Below are 27,571 nucleotides of genomic sequence, written 5' to 3'. Positions count from 1 at the left end.
GGAGGCCGAGGCAGGGGGATCACGTGGTCAGGAGATTGAAACCATCCTGGCTAACAAGGTGAAACCCCGCCTCTACTAAAAATACAAAAAAAATAGCTAGGCATGGTGGTACACGTCTGTAGTCCCAGCTACTTGGGTGGCTGAGTCAGGAGAATCCCTTGAACCCAGTAGGCGGAGGTTGCAGTGAGCCGAGGCTGAGCTACTACACTCCAGCCTGGGCAACAGAGCAAAACTCCATCTCAAAAAAAATTTTTTTAATCTATCTATCTATTTAAAAGGTACAGTTTTTTGTTTTTTGTTTTTTGTTTTTTGTTTTTTTGAGACGGAGTTTCGCTCTTGTTACCCAGGCTGGAGTGCAATGGCGCGATCTCGGCTCACCGCAACCTCCGCCTCCTGGGTTCAGGCAATTCTCCTGCCTCAGCCTCCTGAGTAGCTGGAATTACAGGCACGAGCCACCATGCCCAGCTAATTTTTTTGTATTTTTAGTAGAGACGGGGTTTCACCATGTTGACCAGGATGGTCTCGATCTCTTGACCTCGTGATCCACCCGTCTCGGCCTCCCAAAGTGCTGGGATTACAGGCTTGAGCCACCGCGCCCGGCCTGTTTTTTGTTTTTAAATAAAAGATTAATCTATGCAAAATGGATTGAGAAAGTTGGAGAGAGGTCCTAGAGGAACTAAGCAGTCACAATAGCAAGGTACACAGGAAATGAGGAATGCCTGGAATAGGGTGAAAATGTGATCACATAAAAGAAGGAACACTTACAAATATCCGTTGTGTACTGATTAAACATATTAAAAGAGAACGATGGAAAAACTGAAAGGTAAAAATGATTCCAAGTTTTAAACCTGATAAAAGGGATATTGTTGGTGAAATTGAGAAAAGCCAATTTGTTTTGTCCTGTTTTTTTTTTTAAGAAGCAGGACTTTGATAAGTCAGTTTTAGGTCCTCCATTTGACATTCAAGATAAAATGTACTTGGCATATAATAGTAAGCCTTACTAAGTGGTAAATCAAAGTTAATTTGATTGTTTTTTTTTTTTTTTTTTTTTTTTTGAGACGGAGTTTCGCTCTTGTTAACCCAGGCTGGAGTGCAATGGCACGATCTCGGCTCACCGCAACCTCCGCCTCCTGGGTTCAGGCAATTCTCCTGCCTCAGCCTCCTGAGTAGCTGGGATTACAGGCACGCGCCACCATGCCCAGCTAATTTTTTGTATTTTTAGTAGAGAAGGGGTTTCACCATGTTGACCAGGCTGGTCTCGATCTCTTGACCTCGTGATCCACCCGCCTCGGCCTCCCAAAGTGCTGGGATTACAGGCTTGAGCCACCGCGCCCGGCGTTAATTTGATTGTTGATGGTAGGCAGTTAGATCAGTGCACAGAAAAAAGGACACAATCACAAATACTGGGGAGTCAACAGTATGGATAGAATCAAATTTCAAATGTCGTGTAGAAGGGTATAATAAAGATCTAGCACAGCCCTAAACTTATCAATTTATCACCAGAGAAAAAGATCACAGCTGTTACCTCCCCTTCTTCCCTGCCCGGCCACCCAGATCCTTCCCCTACTACCGCCAACCCTCCAAAAAAAAAGATCACAGCCACAGTACATCACAGTCAAATTAAGAAAAAAAAAAAGGGATCACCTGAGGTCAGGAGTTCAAGACCAGCCTGGCCAACACGGCTAAACTAAAAAAATACAAAAATTAGCCGAGCATGGTGGTGGGCACCTGTAATCCCAGCTACTCAGGAGGCTAGGGCAGGGAGAATTGCTTGAACCTAGCAGGTGGAGCTTACAGTGAGCCAAGATTGCACCACTGCACTCCAGCCTGGGCGACAGAGTGAGATTGTCTCAAAAAGAAAAAGAGAGAGAGAGAGGAGAGAGAGAGAGAGAGAGAGAGAGAGAGAAAGAGAGAGAGACTGGGAGGAAGAATCTTTTACCTACTGTTTCTGTCTTAACTATGGAAACAATAGGTTGGTTCCCTCAGAAAGTTTTGCTACAGTGCAGAACTATCTGTTAATGTAATCAGTTGCCTGTGAAAACCTTAGGAATGAAAAGATCCAATGTATAGAGATCCAAGGTAAGCGCCCTTGAATCCCACCGGAAACTACATTTCAGGCTTCACTTGTAATCCTTTTTCCTCACGTCTCTGCCAACAATTTCCACCTTGGTTTGTACTATTTACGTTCTTTGCTTTCTATACAATTCTATAGAATTTTTATGTGACAAAGAAATTAGGCATTGAAAAGATCGAGATTTAAGTTCTTATTAAATTTAGACAATGCATTGATCGTGTGATCAGAGACTGTGTTTGCAAAGAAATAAAGTAATATATTTTGCTGAGCCATGAGAAAATAGATTAAGGAGCAGTAAGAAGCAACATTTTTTTTTTTTAAACCCTTCACCAGTTCAAGAGTCAAAAATTTTGTATTGTTGGCCGGGCGTGGTGGCTCAAGCCTGTAATCCCAGCACTTTGGGAGGCCGAGGCGGGTGGATCACAAGGTCAAGAGATCGAGACCATCCTGGTCAACATGGTGAAACCCCGTCTCTACTAAAAATACAAAAAATTAGCTGGGCATGGTGGTGTGTGCCTGTAATCCCAGCTACTCAGGAGGCTGAGGCAAGAGAATTGCCTGAACCCAGGAGGCGGAGGTTGCGGTGAGCCGAGATCGCGCCATTGCACTCCAGCCTGGGTAACAAGAGCAAAACTCCATCTCAAAAAAAAAAAATTTTGTATTGTTTCTTTACTTTCAGGGGGAAACATTTTTGTTCTTTTTAGTTTACATACTGCAGAAGAGTATACACATAATCATACATAATCATCTGTAAAAATTGATTTTGTAATAGGATTAATCAGCAAAGAGGGCTGAGCACAGTGGCTCATGCTTGTAATCCCAGCATTTTGGGAGGTGAAGGCAGGCGGGTCACCTGAGGTCAGGAGTTCGAGACCAACCTGACCAACATGGAGAAACTCCGTCTCTACTAAAAATACAAAAAAATTAGCCAGGTGTGATGGGCATGCCTGTAATCCCAGTGACTCAGGAGGCTGAGGCAGAAGAATTGCGTGAACCCAGGAGGTGGAGGTTGCGGTGAGCTAAGATTGTGCTATTGCACTCCAGCCTGGACAACAAGAGTAAACTTTGTCTCAAAATGAATAAAATTAAAAAAAAATAAAATAAAATTCCTCATGCTCAACTCATGGTTTAAGGAAGCAGATAGATCCCCAAAAGACCAATTTTTTCTGAAAACAGGAGATTCCAGTCTACTTGAGTCTCCATGATAAGGGAGTCGCCTCTGCTTTAACACTTAGAAAAAACACTTGCAAAACCCTTCTTTTTTCCCCCTTTCCTCCTTTTTTTTTTTTTTTTTTTGAGACAGGGTCTCACTCTATTGCCCAGCCTGGAGTGCAGTGGCACAATCACAGCTCACTGCAGCCCTGAACTTCTGGGCTCAAGTGATTCTCCAGCCTCAGCTTTCTGAGTAGCTAGGACTAAAGTCATGCCCAGGCAATTTTTTACTTTTTGTAGAGATAGAGTCTATGTTGTCCAGGCTGGTTTTGAACTCAGACTCCTGGACTCAAGTGATCCTTCCACATTGGCCTCCTGGAGTGCTGGGATTGCAGGCATGAGCCACCAGGCCCAGCTTCCAACCACTTCTTTTTCTTTTTTTTTTTTCTTTTTTTCGAGACCATCCTGGTCAACATGGTGAAACCCCGTCTCTACTAAAAATACAAAAAATTAGCTGGGCATGGTGGCGCGTGCCTGTAATCCCAGCTACTCAGGAGGCTGAGGCAGGAGAATTGCCTGAGCCCAGGAGGCGGAGGTTGAGGTGAGCCGAGATCGCATCATTGCATTCCAGCCTGGGTAACGAGAGTGAAACTTCGTCTCAAAAAAAAAAAAAAAAAAAAAAAAGAAAAAGAAAAAAAGTACTACAGGAGATTCAGATGCTACTCAAAGTTTGAGAACCACCAAAGTTAGTGCTAAAGTATGGATGAAGAAGCATCACTCAAATTCAAATTTTCATTTTTTTTTTTTTTTTTTTTTTGAGACGGAGTTTCGCTCTTGTTACCCCAGGCTGGAGTGCAATGGCGCGATCTCGGCTCACCGCAACCTCCGCCTCCTGGGTTCAGGCAATTCTCCTGCCTCAGCCTCCTGAGTAGCTGGGATTACAGGCACGCACCACCATGCCCAGTTGATTTTTTTTTGTATTTTTAGTAGAGACGGGGTTTCACCATGTTGACCAGGATGGTCTCGATCTCTTGACCTCGTGATCCACCCGCCTCGGCCTCCCAAAGTGCTGGGATTACAGGCTTGAGCCATCGTGCCCGGCCTCAAATTTTCATATTGTTAGACAAAAAAGATTAAACTTAAAAATTTTTTTCTCACTATTAAAGTTCTGTGATGGCACAGAACTTTTAGAATATGTAGAAATTTAAAAACAACAGATGGAGGGAAAAAATCTTAAACTTTCATTTAGTCATAGACTACTTGGTTTCCTCTTGTTACACCCTCCACCCCCCAAATTATCCCCCACCTAAATTGTCAATTTTTTTTTTTTTAAGGTGTAATGTCTCTCAGAGTTTTTAAGTTCTGTTCGTGACAGCTTTCCAAAGTCTTTCTCTAAAGTATCAGGAGGACGTTATGTCAATTAATAAGAGCACAGATCTGAAATCTGGCAAACATCAATTTCATTCCGAATGAGTCACTTAGTGACTAAGGTCAGTGTGTTTCAGCGTCTTTGAGCCTTGTTCCTTATCTGTAAACCCAAATTCTATCAGGACTAACAGCGATTATGTCCGGAAAGCACTGATCCCAATGTCAGGCGCCGCTGGCACTTTGCGAGGACCGAGAAACCGCAGCAAAGGATGCGAGTAGTGGGTGAAGCACCTGATTGCCTAAACCAGTCGTTTCCTTCCTCCAGTATCCAAAGATCGACCTTAGCTCCTTCCAAGGATTCGTGGGGAAAATTCGCCCCGAGGGACCGGGGACACGCATATTTTAAAAACGTCTCCCAATGTGATTCCACGGGCTCACAGGGAAAAGAACACCTGAAGTGACGGCACTGGCCGCTACCCTCTGCGAGGTCCCTTTAAGAACCTCGCTCTGTTGCCTTTCTCCCGCCCGCTCCTGGGCGGAGGCGGAAGCGGAAGTGGCGAAGGAAGTGTCTGTCTCCAAGATGGCAGCCGCCTGGCCCTGTGGTCCGTGTGCTCCGGAGGCCGTGACTGTCAGGCTCTTCGGTGTCCTGTGGTTCATCTCAGTTACCACAGGACCCTGGGGGGCTGTCGCCACCTCTGCCGGGGGTGAGGAGTCGCTTAAGTGCGAGGACCTCAAAGTGGGACAATATCCTCTGTGGGGAACACCCCCCATGGAGGCGAGGTTGGGGTCGCAGGTGGGTCGCTGCCCTCGGCACGGGCCAGGGCTGTAGTGAATGAAAACGATAACTTGCTTTGTGGCTTCTGAAGACTGAGAGATCCCTGAAGGTGAACAGAGTTGTGGAGATGGAAGGGCCAGAGGCCAACCTTTTTGATTTCTTTATGATTTTTCTAGTCATTGGCGTTTCCTCTTCTATCCAGCTTGTTTTTCTTTTTTACAAGTGTGCTTACTTGTTCAATAAAATATGTAGTTGAAGTATGCCAGGCCCCGTTCTAGACACAAGTAATGCAAGGATTGATAGTCTCTACCTTGGAAATGTTTGCCAACTCATCCCAGGGGGAAGATAATAGCAGTCTAGCCGATGTGTGTTGCCCATTTATCGTTAACTTCATGTATATTACCTCATGTCGTCTTCAAACTTCATGAGATGCTAGACTACCAGTGGACAGATTTCTGTTTTCTTTTTCTTTATTTTGAGACAGGGCCTCGCTCTGTCACCGAGGCTGGGGTACAGTGCCACCATCACAGCTAACTGCAACCTCCGTCTCCTGGGTTCAAGCAGTTCTCCTGCCTCAGCCTCCTGAGTAGCTGGGACTACAGGCATGCGCCACCACACCTGGCTAATTTTTGTGTTTTCATTTTATTTTTATTTATTTTTTTGAGATGGAGTTTTACTCTTGTTGCCCAAGCTGGAGCCTAATGGCAGATCTTAGCTCACCGCAACGTTTGCCTCCCTGGTTCAAGTGATTCTCCTGCCTAAGCCTCCCGAATAGCTGGGATTACAGGCATAAACCACCATGCCAAGCTAATTTTGTATTTTTAGTAGAGACGGGGTTTCTTTATGTTGGTCAGGTTGGTCTCCAACTCCCGACCTCAGGTGATCCACTGGCCTCAGCCTCCCAAAGTGCTGGAATTACAGGCGTGAGCCGCTGTGCTCGGCTAGTTTTTGTATTTTTAGTAGAGACGGATTATGCAACGTTGGCCAGGCTGGTCTTGAACTCCTGGTCTCAAGCGATCTGCAACCCCGTTGGCATGAGCCACTGCTCTAGGCCTCAGTGGACAAATTTCTGTTGTGCTTTGTAACCTTTGGTGGCTTATTTGAACTCTGTTTTCTCATGAGTGAAAATGTGGCTATCTATGGCACAAATTTAAAGGTTTATTGTAATGTTTATGTATTATTATATTATTTGTAGAGACAGACGTCAGACGTCTCATTATCTTGCCCAGGCTGTTCTTCCCAAAATCCTGGGCTCCAGTGATCCTCCTGCCTCAGGTATTATTTAGCAATACTAAAATAGGTTTGTACATATGCTTATTGACTTGGACAAACTAGCAGCCTCTATGTACATGTGAATATCAACATGAGTATATAATATGAATAGTAAAGGCATGATAATGTGTTGTGTTGGAATGTAGTCTATATTTCCTTAACTTTTTTTTTACATATATTTGTAAAGATCCAAAAATAAATGAAGCTACGCAAGAACCAGTTAACTGTACAAACTACACAGCTCATGGTAAGACTTCCAGAAATGTGTCTTTAAAAATAATTTTAAAAACATGATTTCATAGGTCAATGTATGATCACTAAAAGTAATTAATAGGCCAGGTGCAGTGGCTCACGCCTGTAATCCTAGCACTTTGGGAGGCCGAGGTGGGTGGATCACCTGAGGTCAGGAGTTCAAGACCAGCCTGGCCATCATGGTGAAACCCTATCTTAAAAAATAAATAAATAGCCGGGCGCGGTGGCTCAAGCCTGTAATCCCAGCACTTTGGGAGGCCGAGGCGGGTGGATCATGAGGTCGAGCGATCGAGACCATCCTGGTCAACATGGTGAAACCCCGTCTCTACTAAAAACACAAAAAAGTAGCTGGGCATGGTGGCGCTTGCCTGTAATCCCAGCTAGTCAGGAGGCTGAGGCAGGAGAATTGCCTGAACCCAGGAGGCGGAGGTTGCGGTGAGCCGAGATCGTGCCATTGCACTCCAGCCTGGGTAACAAGAGCGAAACTGCGTCTCAAAAAAAAAAAAAAAATACAAAAAGCTAGCCAGGCATGGTGGTGTACATGTGTAGTCCCAGTTACTTGGGAGGCTGATGTGAGGGGATTACCTGAGCCCAGGAGGTAAGTCTGCAGTAAGCCCTGATGGTGTCACTGCACTCCAGCCTGGGCGACAGAGCAAGACGCTGTCTCCAAAAAATAAAAAATAAAAAGTATGTTAATATTCTCTTAACATAAATACAGTTCAGTTATAAACTTTAGTAAATTTAATATTAATACACATGCTTTAATCTCATCCATATTCTTATTTTATCAAATAGCCTAAATCATGCCTTTTTAGCATTTTCTCCCAGTACAGGATCCTAAAATCAGATATTACATTTAGTTTAGTTTTCTTTTTTTTTTTGAGATTGAATTTCGCTCTTGTTGCCCTGGAGTGCAATGGTGCGATCTTGGCTCACTACAACCTCCGCCTCCCAGGTTCAAGTGATTCTTCTACCTCAGTCTCCTGAGTAGCTGAGATTACAGTCATGCACCACCATACCTGGCTAATTTTTTGTATTTTTAGTAGAGACGGGGTTTCTCCATGTCAGTTAAGGTGGTGTCGAACTCCAACCTCAGGTGATCCGCCTGTCTCGGCCTCCCAAAGTGCTGGGATTACAGATGTGAGCCACTGTGCTTGGCTGGGACAGAGTCTTGCTCTGTCACCAGGCTGGAGTACAGTGGTGATTTCGGCCCACTGCAACCTCCACCTCCTGAGTTCAAGCGATTCTCCTGCCTCAGCCTCCCGAGTAGCTGGGACTACAGGTGGGTACCACCACACCCAACTAATTTTTATATTTTTAGTAGAGAATGGATTTCACCATGTTAGCCAGGATGGTCTTGATCTCTTGACCTTGTGATCCACTTGCCTCAGCCTCCCAAAGTACTGGGATTACAGGCGTGAGCCACCGTACCCAGCTCACATTTAGTTTTATTGGTATATTTCATTCCACAACTTTCTTTGTGCTTTATAGCATTTACTTACATGTTTGATATGTTCCTCATTGGGATTGTCTGATATTTCCTTATGATTAGACTTAGGATATACATACCACACTGTAAAATAACGTAATTGGTGTAGTGTCCTTCCTGACATCTCACATCTGGGGGCACATGGTAACTATCTCTTTTTCCTTGGTGATGTTAATTGTTGATCACTCAGCTTTCTACTGTATAGTATTTTTTTCTTTGCAACTACAAATAATCTAAAGGGATACTCATTAAGGCCATGCAAATTTCTCCCTACCACCCCCAGATTTACATACCATTAATGATTCTGGCCTGAATTATTCTTTTTTTTTTTTTTTTTTTGAGACGGAGTTTTTGCCCTTGTTACCCAGGCTGGAGTGCAATGGCGCGATCTCGGCTCACAGCAACCTCCGCCTCCCGGGTTCAGGCAATTCTCCTGCCTCAGCCTCCTGAGTAGCTGGGATTACAGGCACACGCCACCATGCCCAGCTAATTTTTTGTGTTTTTAGTAGAGACGGGGTTTCACCATGTTGACCAGGATGGTCTCGATCGCTCGACCTCGTGATCCACCCGCCTCAGCCTCCCAAAGTGCTGGGATTACAGGCTTGAGCCACCGCGCCCGGCCGAATTATTCTTTTTTTTTTTTTTTTGAGACAGAGTTTCACTCTTGTTACCCAGGCTGGAGTGCAATGGCGCGATCTCTGCTCACCGCAACCTCCGCCTCCTGGGTTCAGGCAATTCTCCTGCCTCAGCCTCCTGAGTAGCTGGGATTACAGGCACACGCCACCATGCCCAGCTAATTTTTTGTATTTTTAGTAGAGACAGGGTTTCACCATGTTGACCAGGATGGTCTCGATCTCTTGACTTCGTGATCCACCCGCCTCGGCCTCCCAAAGTGCTAGGATTACAGGCTTGAGCCACCGCGCCCGGCCAAATTATTCTTTTTTTATAGAATGGTCAACACTTCATTCCGTAAAATGGAAAAAGTGTTCCCTGGAACTATTCTTTACTCTGATAGTTGCAAAATGATTATTTTCCAAATCTAGCACTCTCCATATTTTAATGCTAAATATATGGTGATTGGGTTGGTTCTTGCCAACTTTATTTCTCTCTCTTTTTTTTTTTTTTTTTTTTGGAGATAAGAGTCTTACTCTGTCACCCATGCTGGAGTGCTGTTGCAGGATCTCTGCTCACTATAACCTCTACCTCCCAGGCTCGAGTGATCCTCCCACCTCAGCCTCACCATGCCAGGCTAAATTTTAGCATTTTTTTGTAGAGATGGGGTTTCACCGTGTTGCCCATGCTGGTTTCTAACTCCTGAGCTCAAGCAATCCACTTGCCTCGGCCTCCCAAACTGTTAGATTACAGGCGTGAGGCACTGCGCCTGGCATTTTTTTATTTGTTTTCGGATACAGTCTTGCTGCTCTGTAGCCCAGGCTGAAGTGCCATGATGTGATCATGGCTCACTGCAGCCTTCATCTTCGAGACTCAAGCGATCCCCTTGCTTTAGCCACCCAAGTTACTGGGATTACAGACATAAGACACCAGTCCCAGATGAATATTTTTTGCAAAGTTGCCCAGGCTAGATTTAGTCCTTTATGAAACTTCATTGTCTGATTACATTATTTCTGGTTTACCTTTTGTTTTGTTTTGTTTTATTTTGAGATGGTGTTGCTCTGTCACCCAGGCTAGAGTGCACTGGCGTGATATCAGCTCACTGCAACCTCCACCTCCTGGGTTCAAGTGATTCTCCTGCCTCAGCCTCCTGAATAGCTGGGATTACAGGTACACACCACCATGCCCAGCTAATTTTTATATTTTTAGTAGAGACGGGGTTTCACCATGTTCGTCAGGCTGGTCTCAAACTCCCGACCTCGTGATCTGCCCGCCTTGGCCTCCCAAAGTGCTGGGATTACAGGCGTGAGCCACCGTGCCCAGCTGGTTTAGCATTTCTGTATTTGAAAAACATTGCTGCTTTCTACACCAGGTGTGGTAGTGTGTGCCTGTAATCCTGGCTATTTGGTAGTCTGAAGTTATAGGATGTCTTGAGTCCAGGAGTTGGAGGTTACAGTGAGCTGTGATCATGCCACTTCACTCCAGCCTGGGCAACAGAGTGAGACCCTATCTCTAAAAATAAACCAAACAAACAAACCACATTGCTGCTTTTTATAATGAATACTGTATGGTTATTGGCCTGAATTGATATTATCTAAATTCTAGATATTGGTCAGAACCAAACCTGTTTGCAAGAAAACTGCAAATTGAATTGTTTTCAGGCTTGCAGCATGTTGCTTAATTTTGTCTACTAGTTAACATTTATTGATAACTGGCTTATTTGATCTTGTCATACCGATTCATTTATTTTTGCTTATTGCTGAAATCAGTGTTTTCATGGGATAATTATGATATAATGGAAAGAGTACTGATTAAGAGTCATGAGTTTTAGTCTAGGATTTAGAGAGTATTACTTGCTCTTTAGTCAACTCATTTAATTTCTTGGAACCTCAGTTTTCCTATTTGTGAAAGGAAAAGAAGGAAACATTATGAATTTGCTTACTTAACAAGTTCTTACAAGGATGAAATGAAGTCATAATAAGGTATGTCTAAACAAATAAACTCTGGGGTCGTAGGCTTCTTTTGAATTGATTAATTTCATATCATAAAATCTTACATTAATTTTATAGCCACTCACAATGTTATATTCATTTTTTTTTTTTTTTTTTGAGACGGAGTTTCGCTCTTGTTACCCAGGCTGGAGTGCAATGGCTCGATCTTGGCTCACCGCAACCTCCGCCTCCTGGGCTCAGGCAATTCTCCTGCCTCAGCCTCCTGAGTAGCTGGGATTACAGGCACGTGCCACCATGCCCAGCTAATTTTTTTGTATTTTTAGTAGAGACGGGGTTTCACCATGTTGACCAGGATGGTCTCGATCTCTCGACCTTGTGATCCACCCGCCTCGGCCTCCCAAAGTGCTGGGATTACAGGCTTGAGCCACCGCGCCCGGCCTATATTCATTTCTTTATTAGTCTTCTAAATATTGAAGTTCTCTGATTTCTTAGAGTGGGGAATCACACACACAGGCGCACACACACACACACACACACACACACACACACACTTTGGGGTGCGGGGTTGGGTAGAGAGAGTCTCTGCTCTGTAGCCCAGGCTGTAGTGCAGAGGCGGGATCATAGCTCACTAGAAGCCTGAATCTCAGACTCAGGAAATCTTCCTGCCTTAGTCTCCCCGGTAGCTGGGACTATAAGCACATGCAACCGTGCCTGGCGAATTTTTTTTTTTCTTTAGAGACAAAGTGTCACTATGTTGCTCAGGCTTGTCTTAAACTCCTGGGCTCACGCGATCCTCCTGCCTTGGCCTCCCAAATTGCTGGGATGACAGGCGAGTCACTGCACCTGGCCCCTAAACACTTTTTGAATACTTTTTCTTTTTTTTTTTTTTTTTGAGACAGTGTCGCTCTTGTTACCCAGGCTGGAGTGCAATGGCGCGATCTCGGCTCCCCGCAACCTCCGCCTCCTGGGTTCAGGCAATTCTCCTGCCTCAGCCTCCTGAGTAGCTGGGATTTCAGGCACGCGCCACCATGCCCAGCTAATTTTTTGTATTTTTAGTAGAGACGGGGTTTTACCATGTTGACCAGGATGGTCTCGATCTCTCGACCTCATGATCCACCCGCCTCGGCCTCCCAAAGTGCTGGGATTACAGGCTTGATCCACCGCGCCCGGCCTGAATACTTTTTCTAACCAAACACCATGTTTTACACACCATGTGCTTTTTCTTTTTCTTTCTTTCTTTCTTTTCTTTTTTTTTTTTTTTTTTTGAGACAGTCTTGTTCTGTCACTCAGACTTGAACTCGGTGGTGCTATCTGGGCTCACTGCAATCACCGCCTCTCAGGTTCAAGCAATTCTTGTGACTCAGCCTTTCCAGTAGCTGGGACTACAGGTGTGGGTCACGATGCCTGGCTAATTTTTGTATTTTTAGTAGAGATGGGGTTTCGCCATATTGACCAGGCTGGTCTTGAATTCCTGGCATCAAGTGATCACCCTCCTTGGCCTCCTAAAGTGCTGGGATTATAGACGTGAGCCACTGTGCCCGGCCTCTATGCTTTTTATATGTATGTAACAGGAGTACAAAAGATATATCCCATGTCACAGATGGGAAACACGATTCAGAGGGGTTTTATTTTTCCTGAAGGAACATGCTAGTTAAGTGACAGAGTTAGGGCTTAAATCCAAATCTATCTAGTTCTAAAGTACTGCTCTTTGGAGTTCTCTATCGTTTCAAACAAATCAGTCTGAGTTTCTCTCATTATTTTCTCATGTCTTCTGTCTATATATTTGGAGCAACAGTTCATCTTTTTTTCATCAAGTATAAATTTCATCCCTTGAAATAAGTAGCTCAAACAAATGTCAAAATTCTTGAATCATTGCATGTGGTTATTCCTTCACTGTGATACCTCTTTTCACTATGCTGTCTTTTCTGAGTATCTAATCCTGGAGTGTTGGGCTTTTTTCTCTCTTTCATCTTTTTTGTATTGTATACAGTCAGCTATTCAAAATGATTAAATATTGAAAACTAAAACTCTCAACATATGGGATTTTAGACAATTTATACTGTCTAGTTGAAAAATAGATACGGTTGGCTGGGCATGGTGGCTCACACCTTTGGGAGGCCAAAATGGGTGGATTGCTTGAGCCCAGGAGTTCAAGACCAGCCTGGGCAACATGGTAAAAGCCTGTCTCTATAAAAAATACAAAAATCACGCTGGCTTGGTGGCATATACCTATAGTCCCACCTACTTGGGAGACTGAGGTGGGAGGGTCTCTTAAAAGCCCAGGAGGTTGAGGCTACAGTGAGCTGTAATCATGCCACTAACCTGGGTGATGGTGAGACCTTGCCTCAAAAATGAAACAAAAGATAGGGCTCTTTCAGAGGTTTTTTTTTGGGGGAGTGGGGGGCAGAGTCTTGATTTGTCACTCAGGCTGGCATGCAAGGGCACGATCTTAGCTTATTGCAACCTCTGCCTCCTGAGTTCAAGTGATTCTCCTGCCTTAGCCTCCTTACTAGCTGGGATTACAGCACATGCCACCATGCCTGGCCAATTTTTATATTTTTAGTAGAGATGGAGTTTCACCTTGTTGGCCAGGCGAGTCTCAAACTCCTGACCTTGTGATCCACCTACCTTGGCCTCCCAAAGTGCTGAGATGAACTACTGTGCCTGGTTAGGGCTCTTTAGTTTTTAATATTTTTTACAAGGCATTTTTGCAACTCACCTAGAAATACTTGGTTTTTAAAAGTTTTGCACAGAAACCTGTCATCTCAAAACAAACAAACAAACAAACAAACAAAAAAAACAAAAAGAAAAAACAGTGCATTTCTATTAGGCAAGGTATATTGGAAAATAACCCCAACTGGAATCATAATTAGTGTTTTGTATTGCAACTGTCTCTTTAAGACCTGATTTTAGATAATCTGCAGAAAGATCTCACAAGGCTGTATGACAAGAAAATGGCAGCTTCAGACTGAGCAAGTGCAAGGTAATAAATACTTTTAGAGAAAAATGAACTACAATCTAGTAATACTGTGCTTTGTGGCACACTTAATCTACTTACTGGCTTGAGGATATGAAACAATTTAAAGCTACTTTTTGAGGAAAAAACCCTGTGTTTACAGATATTCTGGAAGACTCCTTTTTTTTTTTTTTTGAGACGGAGTTTCGCTCTTGTTACCCAGGCTGGAGTGCAATGGCGCGATCTCGGCTCACCGCAACCTCCGCCTCCCGGGTTCAGGCAATTCTCCTGCCTCAGCCTCCTGAGTAGCTGGGATTACAGGCATGCGCCACCACGCCCAGCTATTTTTTTTTGTATTCTTAGTAGAGACGGGGTTTCACCATATTGACCAGGATGGTCTCGATCTCTTGACCTCGTGATCCACCCGCCTCGGCCTCCCAAAGTGCTGGGATTACAGGCTTGAGCCACCGTGCCCGGCTCCTTTTTTTTTTTTTTTTGAGATGGGGTTCTCACTCTGTTACCCAGGCTGGAGTGCTGTGGCATGATTGTGGCTTACTGCAGCCTCTATCTCCCAGGCTCCAGCAATTCTCCTGGCTCAGTCTTCTGAGTAGCTGGGACCACAGGCACATGTCACCATGCCTGGCTGGCTAATTTTTTGTATTTTTGGGAGAAATGGGTTTCACCATGTTGGCCAGACTGGTCTTGAACTCCTTGCCTCAAGCAGTCCGGCTGCCTGGGCCTCCCAAAGTGCTGGGATTACAGGCATGAGCCACCCGCACCCGACCTAGACCGCACCCTGTCTATTTTCTCAGCCTTTTTTTTGGAAATGGAGTCTCACTCACCCGGGCTGGAGTGCAGTGGCACCATCTCTGCTCACTACAACCTCCGCCTCCCAGGTTCAAGTGATTCTCCTGCCTCAGCCTCCCAAATAGTTGGGATTACAGGTATGTGCCACCACATCTTGCTGATTTTTATATTTTTAGTAGAGATAGGCTTTTACCATGTTGGTCAGGCTAAGACCTCAAATGATCTGCCTGCCTTAGCCTCCCAAAGTGCTGTGATTAGAGGTGTGAGCCACCACGCCCAGCCAATTCTCAGCTTTTAAATGTGTACCCTTTCCTAAAATTTATGTAAAATTGTTGAATTTTAGAAAAGAGCTCTTTCATATCTATTCTCCAGTGGATCATGATGCCTGTCAAATTGCTGTTGTTTTTAGATTCCACTTTAAAGAGTGCTATAACATTTTAATTTTTTTTTTTTTTTTTTTTTTTTTGAGACGGAGTTTCGCTCTTGTTGCCCAAGCTGGAGTGCAATGGCGTGATCTCGGCTCACCGCAACCTCCGCCTCCTGGGTTCAGGCAATTCTTCTGCCTCAGCCTCCTGAGTAGCTGGGATTACAGGCACGTGCCACCATGCCCAGCTAATTTTTAGTATTTTTAGTAGAGACAGGGTTTCACCATGTTGACCAGGATGGTGTCGATCTCTTGACCTCGTGATCCACCCGCCTCGGCCTCCCAAAGTGCTAGGATTACAGGCTTGAGCCACCGCGCCCGGCAACATTTTAATTTTAATGACAGTATTAAATATATTGGAGGCTGGGTACAATGGCTCACACCTATTGGGAGACTGAGGTGGGTGAATTTCTTGAGGCCAAGTTCGAGACCAGCCTGGCCAACATGGTCAAACCCCTTCTCTACTAAAAATATAAAAATAAGTCGGGCATGGTGGCAGGTGCCTATAATCCCAACTTCTGGAGAGGCTGAGGCATAAGAATTGCTTGAACCTAGGAGATGGAGGTTGCAGTGATTATACCCATGCAGTCCAACCTATGCCGTAGAGTGAGACTCAGTTTCAATAAATAAACAAACTGGAAATTACATGTTTTTGCAACCATTTAAATTCATGATGAAAAATTTTAGGCCTGGTGCAGTGGTTCACGCCTGTAATCTTAGCATTTTGGGAGACTGAGGTAGGCAGATCCCAAGATCAAGAGATCGAGATTATCCTGGCCAACATGGTGAAACCCCGTCTCTACTAAAAATATAAGAATTAGCCAGGCATGGTGGTGCACACCTATATTCTCAGCTAGTCAGGAGGCTGAGGCAGGAGACTCACTTGAACCTAGGAGGCAGAGGTTGCCATGAGGCACCGCACTTCAGCCTGGTGACAGAGCGAGACTCTGTCTCAAAAAAATAAATTATTTTTTAGATGTCTGCTTAAATGTGTGAGGGCATATATGGCTTATAAAAATTTAATTTATAGCAGGTGTATGTGCAGAATTTTTTTGAAGATGAGTGATCTAGAGCAGAGTTTCTTAGCCTCAGTGCTATTGCTATTTTGGACTGGGTAATTCATTGTTGTGGGGAGGCTGTCTTACGCACTGTAGGATGTTTTTGAGTATCTCTGGTCTCTACTCACTAGATGCCCGTAGCATCTCCCTAGTGACAACCAAAAATGTTTCCAGACCTTGCCAAAAGTCCTCTGGGGGGCAAAAATGCCCCCAGTTAAGAATTACTGATTTTACTGATTTAGGGCCAGTAACATTACAGTGGCTTACGCCTGTAATACCAGTACTTTGAGTGCCTGAGGCAGAAAAATCACTTGAGGCCACGAGTTCCAGCCTGGCCAACATAGAAAACTCCTCCTATCTCTTAAAAAAAAAAAGAATGACTGATCTAAAACCATGTTGATCTCCTTTCAGTGACATAGAATTTATATCAGCATTTCAGACATTCGCTAACCTCAGTTTTGAGTTGTCTGCTTTATAGCTAATCAAAAGGATGATCTAAGTTGGAAGATTTTCAAGAAATATAATCTAAGGGATATGATAGTAATTCATTTACAAAAGTCAAATTTTATCCCTGTGCCAAGGCAGGTAGCCAAATAGCTATGTATCAATTGTCTGTTAAGTTTTGCAACATCTCTTTGTATTTTCCTTTTTTTTTTTTTTTTGTTTTTTTGAGATGGTCTTACTGTGTTGCCCAGGCTGGAGTGCAGTGGCATGATCACGGCTCACTGCAGCCTCAACCTCCTGGGTCTGCCTCAGCCTTCTGACTACAGGTGAGCACTACCACACCCAACCAATTATTTTATTTTATTTTTTGTAAGGATGGAGTTTCGCCATGTTGCCCAGGCTGCTCTTGAACTCCTAATCTGCCCACCTCAGCCTCCCAAAGTGCTGGGATTATAGGCATGGCCACCACGCCCGGCTCCTTTAGTACTATTTTTACCTATAAAGAATCCAAAGTTCTGAAAGGAGCAATGTCCAGGTAGGTTGTCATTCCAAAGGTCTCGTTCTTTACACCACGAGGCTATAAAGCTGTGAAGGCAGTGCTTGTCTGGGTCTGTAAGTGTTGCTTCCTCTTATGTTGTCATTTGAGTTATGAGGAAAGCTCAAGATTGCTTAAGTTCTGAAATAATCTGTATCAAACCCTAGAGGGAATTGAGAAACAAATACATATAGAATGAATGAAAATAATTTGTGGCAGTAATTGTCTATAATAGTTGATATAAGCTAAAAATACAAACTTAGATTATGTTAAAATAATTTAATAGATAAATTGCCCATTGAATTCCAACAAAAATTTGAGAGGCATTCTTAATTCTGGAGATGAAGTAAAGGGCAGTAACATTGTGCAATTCTTCCTTTGTTACCTTTGTCAGAGGCAGGAGATTGAATTAGATTAGCCACGAATCTAATCCAGTGTGACAATTCTTGTATTTTTGTATTATGAGACTGCTATACCATTTTATATTCATCTTGCATATAAGTACATATGTAATGTCACTTTTCCTATCTAAAATTAAAAGCTTGTGTCATGTTATCTTGGGATGTAGTTTGTTATAACATATTTGCTAGTCCTAGAACAATTACATGCTATTTCTACAGAAAAAAAAAAAAGTAACAGTTTCTTGACTTTTTCTGCCTTCAGTTTCATGTTTTCCAGCACCCAACATAACTTGTAAGGATTCTAGTGGCAATGAAACACATTTTACTGGGAATGAAGTTGGTTTTTTCAAGCCCATATCTTGCCGAAATGTGTAAGTACATTACTGAAACTTAAATTTTCAGATTACTTGCCTGTATTGTATCTTGATTACATAGAGTAAAGAGATGAGATAATTTATGGGGAATATCCTGAAAATGTATCTTTTATCTTTTTGCTTGTATCAGAAAACTTCTATTTTAAGTGTTTGTTTTTTAGTTTTTGAGACAAGGTCTTGCTCAATGACCCAGGTTGGAGTGCAGTGGCATAGCATGTCTCACTTCAACCTCAACCTCCCAGGCTCAAGCAGCCCTTCCACCTCAGCCCCCCAAGTAGCTGGACTACAGGTTTGTATCACCATGCCTGGCTAATTTTAAAATACTTTGTTAGAGACGAGGTCTCCCTATGTTACCCAGGGCTGGTCTTGAACTCCTAGCCTCACGTGATCCTCCCACCTCAGCCTCCCAAAGTGCTGGGATTTACAGGCATGACCCACCACACCCAGCCAACTGTGTGTGTGTGAGTTTTTTAATAAATGCAGTTCACCAATCAAGTTGACCTGAGTAGTTAGTATGTGGGATAAATAAAGAGTATCAATGGCCTCATGCCATGTTAATTCAGGTCAGTCAGTTTGTGCCACTAATTGAGTTACGAAAAAATTGTCTTCAAAATACAGGATTTTTCTACAGTACAAATAGTGATTGTGTACATATTATATCAGAAAAATACAAATTAATTATTTGCACATAAAGGGCATTTTAAACTTGGTTTTATTCTTTGTAATAACTATGGATGATGAACGGTAATGTTAAACAGAATTCAAAGTTGTCAGTTTGGCTAGCTGGGCACAGTGATACATGCCTTTAGTCCTAGCTACTCAAAAGGCTGAGGCCAGAGGAGGCCGGAAGTTCACCCTGAGCAATATAGTGAGACACTGTCTTTTATAAAAACAACAACAAAAATGATTAGTTTGGAATAGTAAGACAGATGGCTTTCTTTTCTTAGGAATTTCTCTATTTAAAGGACTTTAGGCCTACTGCAGTGGCTTACACTTATAATCCCAGCACTTTGGGAGGCCAAGGCAGGAGAATCACTTGAGGCCAGGAGTTGGGGACAGCCTGTGAAAAGTAGGGAGACCCTGTCTCTACAAAAAATACAAAAATCAGCCCGGTGAGGTGGTGCTTGCCTGTGGTCCTTGCCACTGGGAGGCAGGGTGGAGAATTGCTTGAACCCAGGAGTTCGAAGTTGTGGTGAGCTATGATTGCAATAACCAAGTGAGACCCTGTCTCTAAAAGCATTAAAATTGAAATTTTTTAAAAAAGAATTTTGAAGATTGATATCTATTTCTGTTAAAGCTTATTATTCTTACATTTCTTCATTGTATTAAAAACGTGATTTAGTTTTATCTATTTTTAATTGTTGACATTATATTTTCAGCCTAAAAATGTTTATTGTTACATTCTATTTAATGGCACTTAGTTTTAGTTGTTTCAAGAAATAAACCACTGTACAGATGAATTGAACCTTAAAAAGGGGGAAAAAAAAAAAAAAGAAACCACCATTAGACTATTCCTCCTGAGTAGCTGGGATTACAGGTACTTGCCACCACATCCGGCTAAGTTTTGTAGTTTTAGTAGAGACGGGCTTTCACCATGTTGGCCAGGCTGGTCTCGAACTCCTGACCTCAGGTTATCCACCTGCCTTGGCCTCCCAAAGTGCTGGGATTATGACATGAGCCACCGGCCGGTCTTAGAGTCTTCTTTTGACTTCTCCTTTTTCCCCATTCCCCACATGTAGCTTGTTTGCTTTTTTTTTTTTTTTTTTTTTTTTTTTTTGAGACGGAGTTTCGCTCTTGTTACTCAGGCTGGAGTGCAATGGTGCGATTTCGGCTCACCGCAACCTCCGCCTCCTGGGTTCAAGCAATTCTCCTGCCTCAGCCTCCTGAGTAGCTGGGATTACAGGCACGTGCCACCATGCCCAGCTAATTTTTTGTATTTTTGGTAGAGACGGGGTTTCACCATGTTGACCAGGATGGTCTCGATCTCTCGTCCTCGTGATCCACCCGCCTCGGCCTCCCAAAGTGCTGGGATTACAGACTTGAGCCACCGCGCCCGGCCGATTGTTTGCTTTTGCTTTGTTAATATTTCCCAAATTTGCTCACTTCTTTCTCCCACTGTTACTACCCATTAGATTACAGCTTGAGTTTTTGCATTGGGTTCTAAGTTATTTCTCTGCTTTTCCTAACTCCCTACAAATATGGAGGGCAATGCAGGAAAAAAACAATCACAAAACCAAAACAGGATTATAAGCAGAGCTCTTACATGATGAAATTTGACTTCAAAATTATAGTTATGGCTGTCTCTTTGGGAGGCCGGGGTGGGTGGATCACCTGAGTTCAAGAGTTTGAAATCAGCTTGCCAAAATAGTGAAACCCTTTCTCTATTAAAAATACAAAAGTTAGCGGAGTGTGGTGGTGCACACCTGCAGTCCCGGCCACTTGGGAGGCTGACGCAGGAGAATTGCTGGAACCTGGGAGGTGGAGGTTGCCTTGAGCCAATATCTTGCCACTGTACTCCAGCCTGGGCAACAGAGTGAGACGCCGTCTCAAACCCAAAAAGTTATCTAATAAATTATTTTTCTCTCATACTTTTATTTTTAATATATTAATTATTTTTTATTTAAAAATTTTTTTTAGAGACAGGGAACTTGCTATGCTGCCCAGGAAACTGGACTGCAGTGGCCATTCGCAGACACTATCATAGCATACTGCAACCTTGATTTCTTGGCCACAAACAATTCTCCCCACTCAGCCTCCCAAGTAACTGAGACTGTAGGAACATGCTACTGTGCCCAGCTCTCCCATGGTTTCTTAAGCTCACTCTTTTCTGTCTTATGCCCTCACTGTATCACCACAGTTGCTCAGGCTAAGATCACTAGTGATTTCTTTTTTTTTTTTTTTTTTTTTGAGACGGAGTTTCGCTCTCGTTACCCAGGCTGGAGTGCAATGGCACGATCTCGGCTCACCGCAACCTCCGCCTCCTGGGCTCAGGCAATTCTCCTGCCTCAGCCTCCTAAGTAGCTGAGATTACAGGCACGCACCACCATGCCCAGCTAACTTTTTGTATTTTTAGTAGAGACGGGGTTTCACCTTGTTGACCAGGATGGTCTCGATCTCTCGACCTCGTGATCCACCCGCCTCGGCCTCCCAAAGTGCTGGGATTACAGGCTTGAGCCACCGCGCCCGGCCTCACTAGTGATTTCTTAAAATTTTTATTAAATTATCAGACATGGTATATGACCCACCAGGCACATTTGGCACAGTTAATCACTCTTTTCTCCTAAATACACTATCTTCTCTTGACTTCCAGGATACCGTACTCTTCTAGTTTCACTTCTTTACTGTTAGAAACAGCTCCTTAGCCTTTCTGATTTCTTCTCTTCTCCTTAGTCTCTTAATATTGGAGAACCTCTGGGTGAGCCTTTGGATCTCTCTTTTTTTTCTATCTATATTCATATGGCAATCTCATAACTTTAAATATTTTCCTTTTTTTTTTTTTTTTTTTTTGAGACGGAGTTTCACTCTTGTTGCCCAGGCTGGAGTGCAATGGCGCGATCTCGGCTCACCGCAACCTCCGCCTCCTGGGCTCAGGCAATTCTCCTGCCTCAGCCTCCTAAGTAGCTGGGATTACAGGCACGCGCCACCACGCCCAGCTAGTTTTTTGTATTTTTAGTAGAGACGGGGTTTCACCATGTTGACCAGGATGGTCTCGATCTCTCGACCTCGTGATCCACCCGCCTCGGCCTCCCAAAGTGCTGGGATTACAGGCTTGAGCCACCGCGCCCGGCTTTTTTTTTTTTTTTTTTTTTTTTTTTTTTTTTTTAAATAGAGCAGGGTCTCACTATGTTGCCTAGGCTTGTCTTGAACTCCTGGTCTCAAGTGATCCTCCTGCCTCGGCCTCCCAAAGTGCTGGAATTACAGGCATGAACCACCATACCCGGCAAACTTTAAACACTTTCTGTATGCTTTTAAGTCTTTAATTTTTATCTCTAGCCTACGCTTCTCTCCCTAATTTGAGATTTGTAAACCCAGCTGTCTGTTGGACAGCTCAGCTCAGATATCCAAGATCCATCCGTCCTTAGCCTTCACGAACTCAATTAATGTTAACTACATCCTTCTAGTTGTTTAGGATAAAATATTTTGTGCTATCTTTACTCCATTCTTTTTGTCACACCCTAAATCTAATACATCAAGAAATCCAGTTGGCTGTACTTTAGAACATATCCAGAGTGTGATCACTTTTCATTATTTTCTTTGTTACTACTCTGGGTCAAGCCACTGTCAATTCTCACTTGGATTATTGCAGTAGCCTTCAAACTCTTTTTTTCCTGTGATAGTTTGAATTTGTTCAGCAAATAGTCATCTCTCTCATTCCTTGTCAATCGGGCAGTCTGTACTTCACACTCCATTGGTTTTTTGGGTGTGGTTGTGTGACTTAATTTGGCCTGTGTAATGTTAGCAGGTGCAAAACAAGCAGACGTGTTTGTGGGATTTAGCTTTCGTTTTTTTTTTGGATGGAGCAATACTTTATTTTTACACACTTTGACAAGGAGGTTTTCCATAAACAACCTTTCCAGTGGAGAACAGAGAACATGAAAATCAGCCTCCAGATGTCAGTAGCTGTGTCTGCTCAGGGCTGAGGCTCCCCTTGCCCATGTGGTGAGGTGGAGGGGTGTACTTCACTCCTTTATCAGTTTTATCTCGTTGCTTCCAGATGGTATTCATACGTTTCATCGTTTTATACCAAAGTATATATACACTCTATGAAATCATCATATTCTATCTTACACTCTTTCTCTGCTCGGACAGTACCGATTCCATGTCCACATTCTATCCATTCTTTTTCAAAAGCATGGCACCGAGCAGGAAACTTGTAGGGCTGTTCAGCACTTTGGATTGTCCACCACCGATCTTGGTTAAGGCTGAAAACCTTTTCTGCATGTCCAAGAAAGGCATGGTGTTCTGATGCTTATCCCCTTGTTTCTTCTCTCTCTCTCTCTCTTTCTTTTTTATTTATTTTTATTTTTTTATTTTTTTATTATTTTTGAGACGGAGTTTCACTCTTGTTACCCAGGCTGGAGTGCAATGGCGCGATCTCGGCTCACCGCAACCTCCGCCTCCTGGGTTCAGGCAATTCTCCTGCCTCAGCCTCCTGAGTAGCTGGGATTACAGGCACGCACCACCATGCCCAGCTAATTTTTTGTATTTTTAGTAGAGACGGGGTTTCACCATGTTGACCACGTTGGTCTCGATCTCTTGACCTCGTGATCCACCCGCCTCGGCCTCCCAAAGTGCTGGGATTACAGGCTTGAGCCACCGCGCCCGGCCTCTTTTTTTTTTTTTTTTGAGTTGATGTTTCGTTCCTGTTGCCCAGGCTAGAGTGCAATGGCGTGATCTTGGCTCACTGCAACCTCTGCCTCCCGGGTTCAAGCGATTCTCCTGCCTCAACCTCCCGAGTAGTTGGACTTACAGGCATGTGCATCCATGTCCAGCTAATTTTTGTATTTTTTTTAGTACAGACGGGTTTCTCCATGTTGGTCAGGCTGGTCTCGAATTCCTGACTTCAGGTGTCCTGACCACCTCGGCCTCCCAAAGTGCTGGAATTACAGGCGTCAGCCACCACACCCAGCCTTAGCTTTCCTTTCGTACTAGATGGTATGTCCTGAAAAGAACTTGCCTCAACTAGCTGCTACATCTTAAGCTTAGTCTCTAGGAAAATTTAAGTAGAACTGACTTGAACTGAATTTACAGCCCTGATCCAAGCTCAGCCAAACCTTAGCCTGAAGCAGAATCTCCTAGCTGAACCAGCCTAGGTCCATTGAACCACAAACAATCTGTAGTCTGTAAGTGTGAGAATAGTACCTTATTGTAAGCCACTGAGTTTTGGGGTAGTTTGTTATACAACATAATTGTAGCAATAGTTGACAAATACTCCCTATAGTTTCTTTGCAGCACAGCAGCCAGAGTGATATTTTAAAAATCTGAATCAGATTATGTCACACCTTTACTTAAGATCCTTGAGTAGCTTCCCATTTCTCTTAGAGTAAAAGAGTATTTACAGTGATATACAAAGCACCATGTGATCTGCTTCCTCCACCCTCCATTACTTCTCTGACCTCATCTGCTCATATTCTTTCCTTTCTCTCACTCTCCTGCTACACTGGCCTCAAACATTTTAGGTATGCTGCCTTTGCACCAAGCTGTTTCTTTCGCCTGTGACACTCTTTCCTCAGAAGCATGTCATGGCATCTCACTCACTTTCCTCAGGTCTCTGCTCAAATACCACTGCGGCCTATTTCTACCACCCAATTTAAATGGCTCCTGGCATTCTACACAGCTTGCTCTGCTTTTTTTCATAACATTTATGACTTTCTAACATGGTATATAATTTACTTTTTAAATATGTTTGTGTTTATTGCTTGTTATCACTAGGCTGTAAGCTCCATGGAGATAGGGATCTCTGTTGCTTTTATTCATTAATATATTCAGTACCCTAGAATAGTGCCTGACACACAGTAGGCATCCAAAAAACATTAATTGAATGAATGAATGAATGAACCAATTAATAAATAAGTAGCAGTTAATAATTTTGTTTTCTAAAATGTTCACATTGGAAATATATGCCTATGACACTCAGGTTTTAATTTTTTGCAGAAATGGCTATTCATACAAAGTGGCAGTTGCGTTGTCTCTTTTTCTTGGATGGTTGGGAGCAGATCGATTTTACCTTGGATACCCTGCCTTGGGTGAGTATGTTTCGTTAAAAAGAAATCCTTATGAAAACTACATTCTTTTTTTTTTTTCTTTCTTTCTTTTTTTTTTTAAAGACAGGGTTTCACCATGTTGGTCAGGCTGGTCTTGATCTCCCGACCTCAGGTGATCCGCCCACCTTGGCCTCCAAAGTGCTTGGATTATAGGCGTGAGCCACCGTGCCCAGCCATGAAACCTGCATTCTAGTTCATTGTATGTGTTCTTATAGATTAAATCTTCGCACATTATAAGTACGATATAGTTGGAGTTGTAGTTAACATTCTTCAGTGAATATAGAGCTATCAATTAGCCCAGCAGTTCAGCTTAGGTAAGAAATACTGACTTTTCCTGTTTTCACCTTTATGAAAACACACGCAAGATGGTGTAGGCAATTACTTAAGATGGTACACTGGAACTGTCACTCTTGGTGCTGGCCACACACTGGATGCTTAGTAAATGTTTTATGAATAAATGTATATCCTCTACCCCTACAAAAAATATTCCCTTCTACCCCAATCTCTTTCATCATTGCCCTGGGATTAGAAACTACGCACTTCTTTCAGAACAAGTTGGGGTTGGAAGTTTGGTTCCAACTTGAGCTGGGGGTGGGAGCCTGACTTCTGTTGCCCTTAGCCTCCCTCTCTATGTCTTCCTTCTGTAATCACATTTATCAGTTACTAATGCCTATAAAAACTATTTACGTTTTACCTTAGGTTTTGTTTAAACAGTACTTTCACATGCCTGCTCTTATTGGAGCCTTACAACCCTCTGAGTTTATCATCCTCTTTAAATCCTCTTTAACAGGTAGGGAAACTGTCACTGGAGAGGTTAAGGGATTTACTGAGTCTAGAGTCTTTTCTTTATTCTGTGACATATGTGTTGTTATCATCTTGTTTTATAGATAGGAAAATTGTCATGAGATTAAGAGATTTACCCAAGGACACTCAGCTAGTGACCTCAATTTGAACCAAAATCTTCTGGCTCTGGAGATCGTGTTTTATTTACTGTACTACTCTGCTTCTATATTAGCCCTTCACTGAGCAAATTTAAAGTTTTTGTATGCTTTGCCTTCTAGCTAGCAAAGCTAACCTTATTTCTTCCATGTTGCTACTCACAAAAGATCAAAGAGAAGTGTTTACTGTGGGGTTGGTGGTAGGTGTATTTCTGACAGCTGTACTAAAACTCAGTGTTATAAGTTCATAAGTAAAGGTTATAAAGTACTATATATACTTGTTTATTTAATTAAACATATATTCAACGTTTAAATAACTAAATGACAGGGAAATAATGACCGTCACAGTGTATACTGGTTAAAAATAAAATAAATATATTAGGCCAATTTATGATGCAGCACTGTAACAACCATAACACAGTGCTGTCAGAATATAGAAAAGGGACTGATGCAGTTGACTGAAGGAAGTTCTTAGGTGTGGTGACCTTCGAGCCAGGCTTTGAAGGATGAAGAGATTACAGAGGTTTAAGGCATTGCAGACAACAGCATGTGTAAAGGGTATGAAAGAGCATAGGTGTGCATTGAGAGATTGGGGGATAATTTCGCCGAAAGTATAGGAAGAACGATGCAGCAGGTGACACTGCCTAGAGATGTAGTCTGTGAGTATAAAATGCTTTGAGTATCTTGCTATGGAGTTGGGTCCCTTTAGATATCAGAAGTTACCTTTTAGGTATCAGAAGCAATAACTTTTCTTTTCCTTTCTTTTTTCTTTTTTTCTTTTGTGACAGGGTCTCACTCTGTTGCCCAGGCTGCAGTGAAGTGGTATCATCATGGCTCACTGCAACCTTGACCTCCTGGGCTCAAGGTATGCTCCGTCCTCAGTCCTGCACCAAGTAGCTGGGACTGCAGGCATGCACCACTATGCCTGGCTTTATTTTTGTATTTTTTGTAGAGACGGGATTTCGCCGTGTTACACACGCTGGTCTTGAACTCCTGGGCTCAAGCTGTCCTCCCACCTCAGCCTCCCAAAGTGCTGGGATTACAGGGATGAGCCATAGTGCCTGGCCAATTTAAACTTTTTTAATATTTTAAATACAGTTTAATTTTTATTAAGAATCCAAGGTTAAGTAATTTAGGCCTTTTTGTTTTAAATGATAGCTGCCTTAAAAAAAAATTCTTAACTACATAATACAGTGTTGACTGGAATGAAAGTAGTTATAGACAAAATCTAAAATTTCATTTTTTTTTGTTTTTTTTTTGTTGTTTTTTTTTTTGTTTTTTTTTTTGAGACGGAGTTTCGCTCTTGTTACCCAGGCTGGAGTGCAATGGCCCGATCTCGGCTCACCGCAACCTCCGCCTCCTGGGTTCAGGCAATTCTCCTGCCTCAGCCTCCTGAGTAGCTGGGATTACAGGCACGCACCACCACGCCCAGCTAGTTTTTTGTATTTTTAGTAGAGACGGGGTTTCACCATGTTGACCAGGATGGTCTCGATCTCTCGACCTCGTGATCCACCCGCCTCGGCCTCCCAAAGTGCTGGGATTACAGGCTTGAGCCACCGCGCCCGGCCTAAAATTTCATTTTTTACTCGGTGCAGTGATGTATGCCTATAGACTCAGCTGCTCAAGAAGCTGAGGTGGGGGGATTGCGTGAGGCAGGAGTTTGAGGTCAGCAGAGACAACACAGTAACATAGTGAGATCCCATTAAGAAAAAAGAAAAAAAAATCCTGTTTTAAAACTAATCTTATTTAATCTTTCTTCATAGTTATGAAAAGCAGTAGTCCTATTTATATATAGCTTTTTTTCTTCATACTGCTAATTATAAATCTGTTAGCCTCAGGGGTTTGTTTATTTATTCACTGTCTGTCTTCCTTTGGAATTTTTTTTTTTTTTGAGGCGGAGTTTTGCTCTTGTTGCCCAGGCTGG

At 43.0% G+C, this 27,571-nt stretch overlaps 1 protein-coding gene and 1 pseudogene across 3 annotated transcripts in view; one reads left to right on the top strand and one right to left on the bottom strand.

Annotated features, from left to right (window-relative positions):
* The first annotated feature begins 5,150 nt into the window (after positions 1-5,150).
* The window catches only part of TM2D1 (TM2 domain containing 1), a 39,498-nt gene continuing 17,077 nt past the window's right edge, over positions 5,151-27,571 (top strand). For all 3 annotated transcript variants that reach the window (XM_074380916.1, XM_074380915.1, XM_074380914.1), the window contains exons 1-4: positions 5,151-5,342; positions 6,819-6,888; positions 17,834-17,942; positions 24,600-24,691. In XM_074380916.1, the coding sequence (XP_074237017.1) occupies positions 5,175-5,342; positions 6,819-6,888; positions 17,834-17,942; positions 24,600-24,691 (439 nt within the window). In that variant the 5' untranslated portion in view covers positions 5,151-5,174. The remainder of the gene's footprint in view (positions 5,343-6,818; positions 6,889-17,833; positions 17,943-24,599; positions 24,692-27,571) is intronic.
* Positions 22,545-22,901, bottom strand: LOC120365987 (NADH dehydrogenase [ubiquinone] iron-sulfur protein 5-like; annotated as a pseudogene).

Source organism: Saimiri boliviensis, chromosome 11, assembly GCF_048565385.1.
Source record: "Saimiri boliviensis isolate mSaiBol1 chromosome 11, mSaiBol1.pri, whole genome shotgun sequence".
In the NCBI taxonomy this organism is placed as follows: Eukaryota; Metazoa; Chordata; class Mammalia; order Primates; family Cebidae; genus Saimiri; species Saimiri boliviensis.
This window is presented reverse-complemented; position numbering and strand designations above follow the sequence as displayed.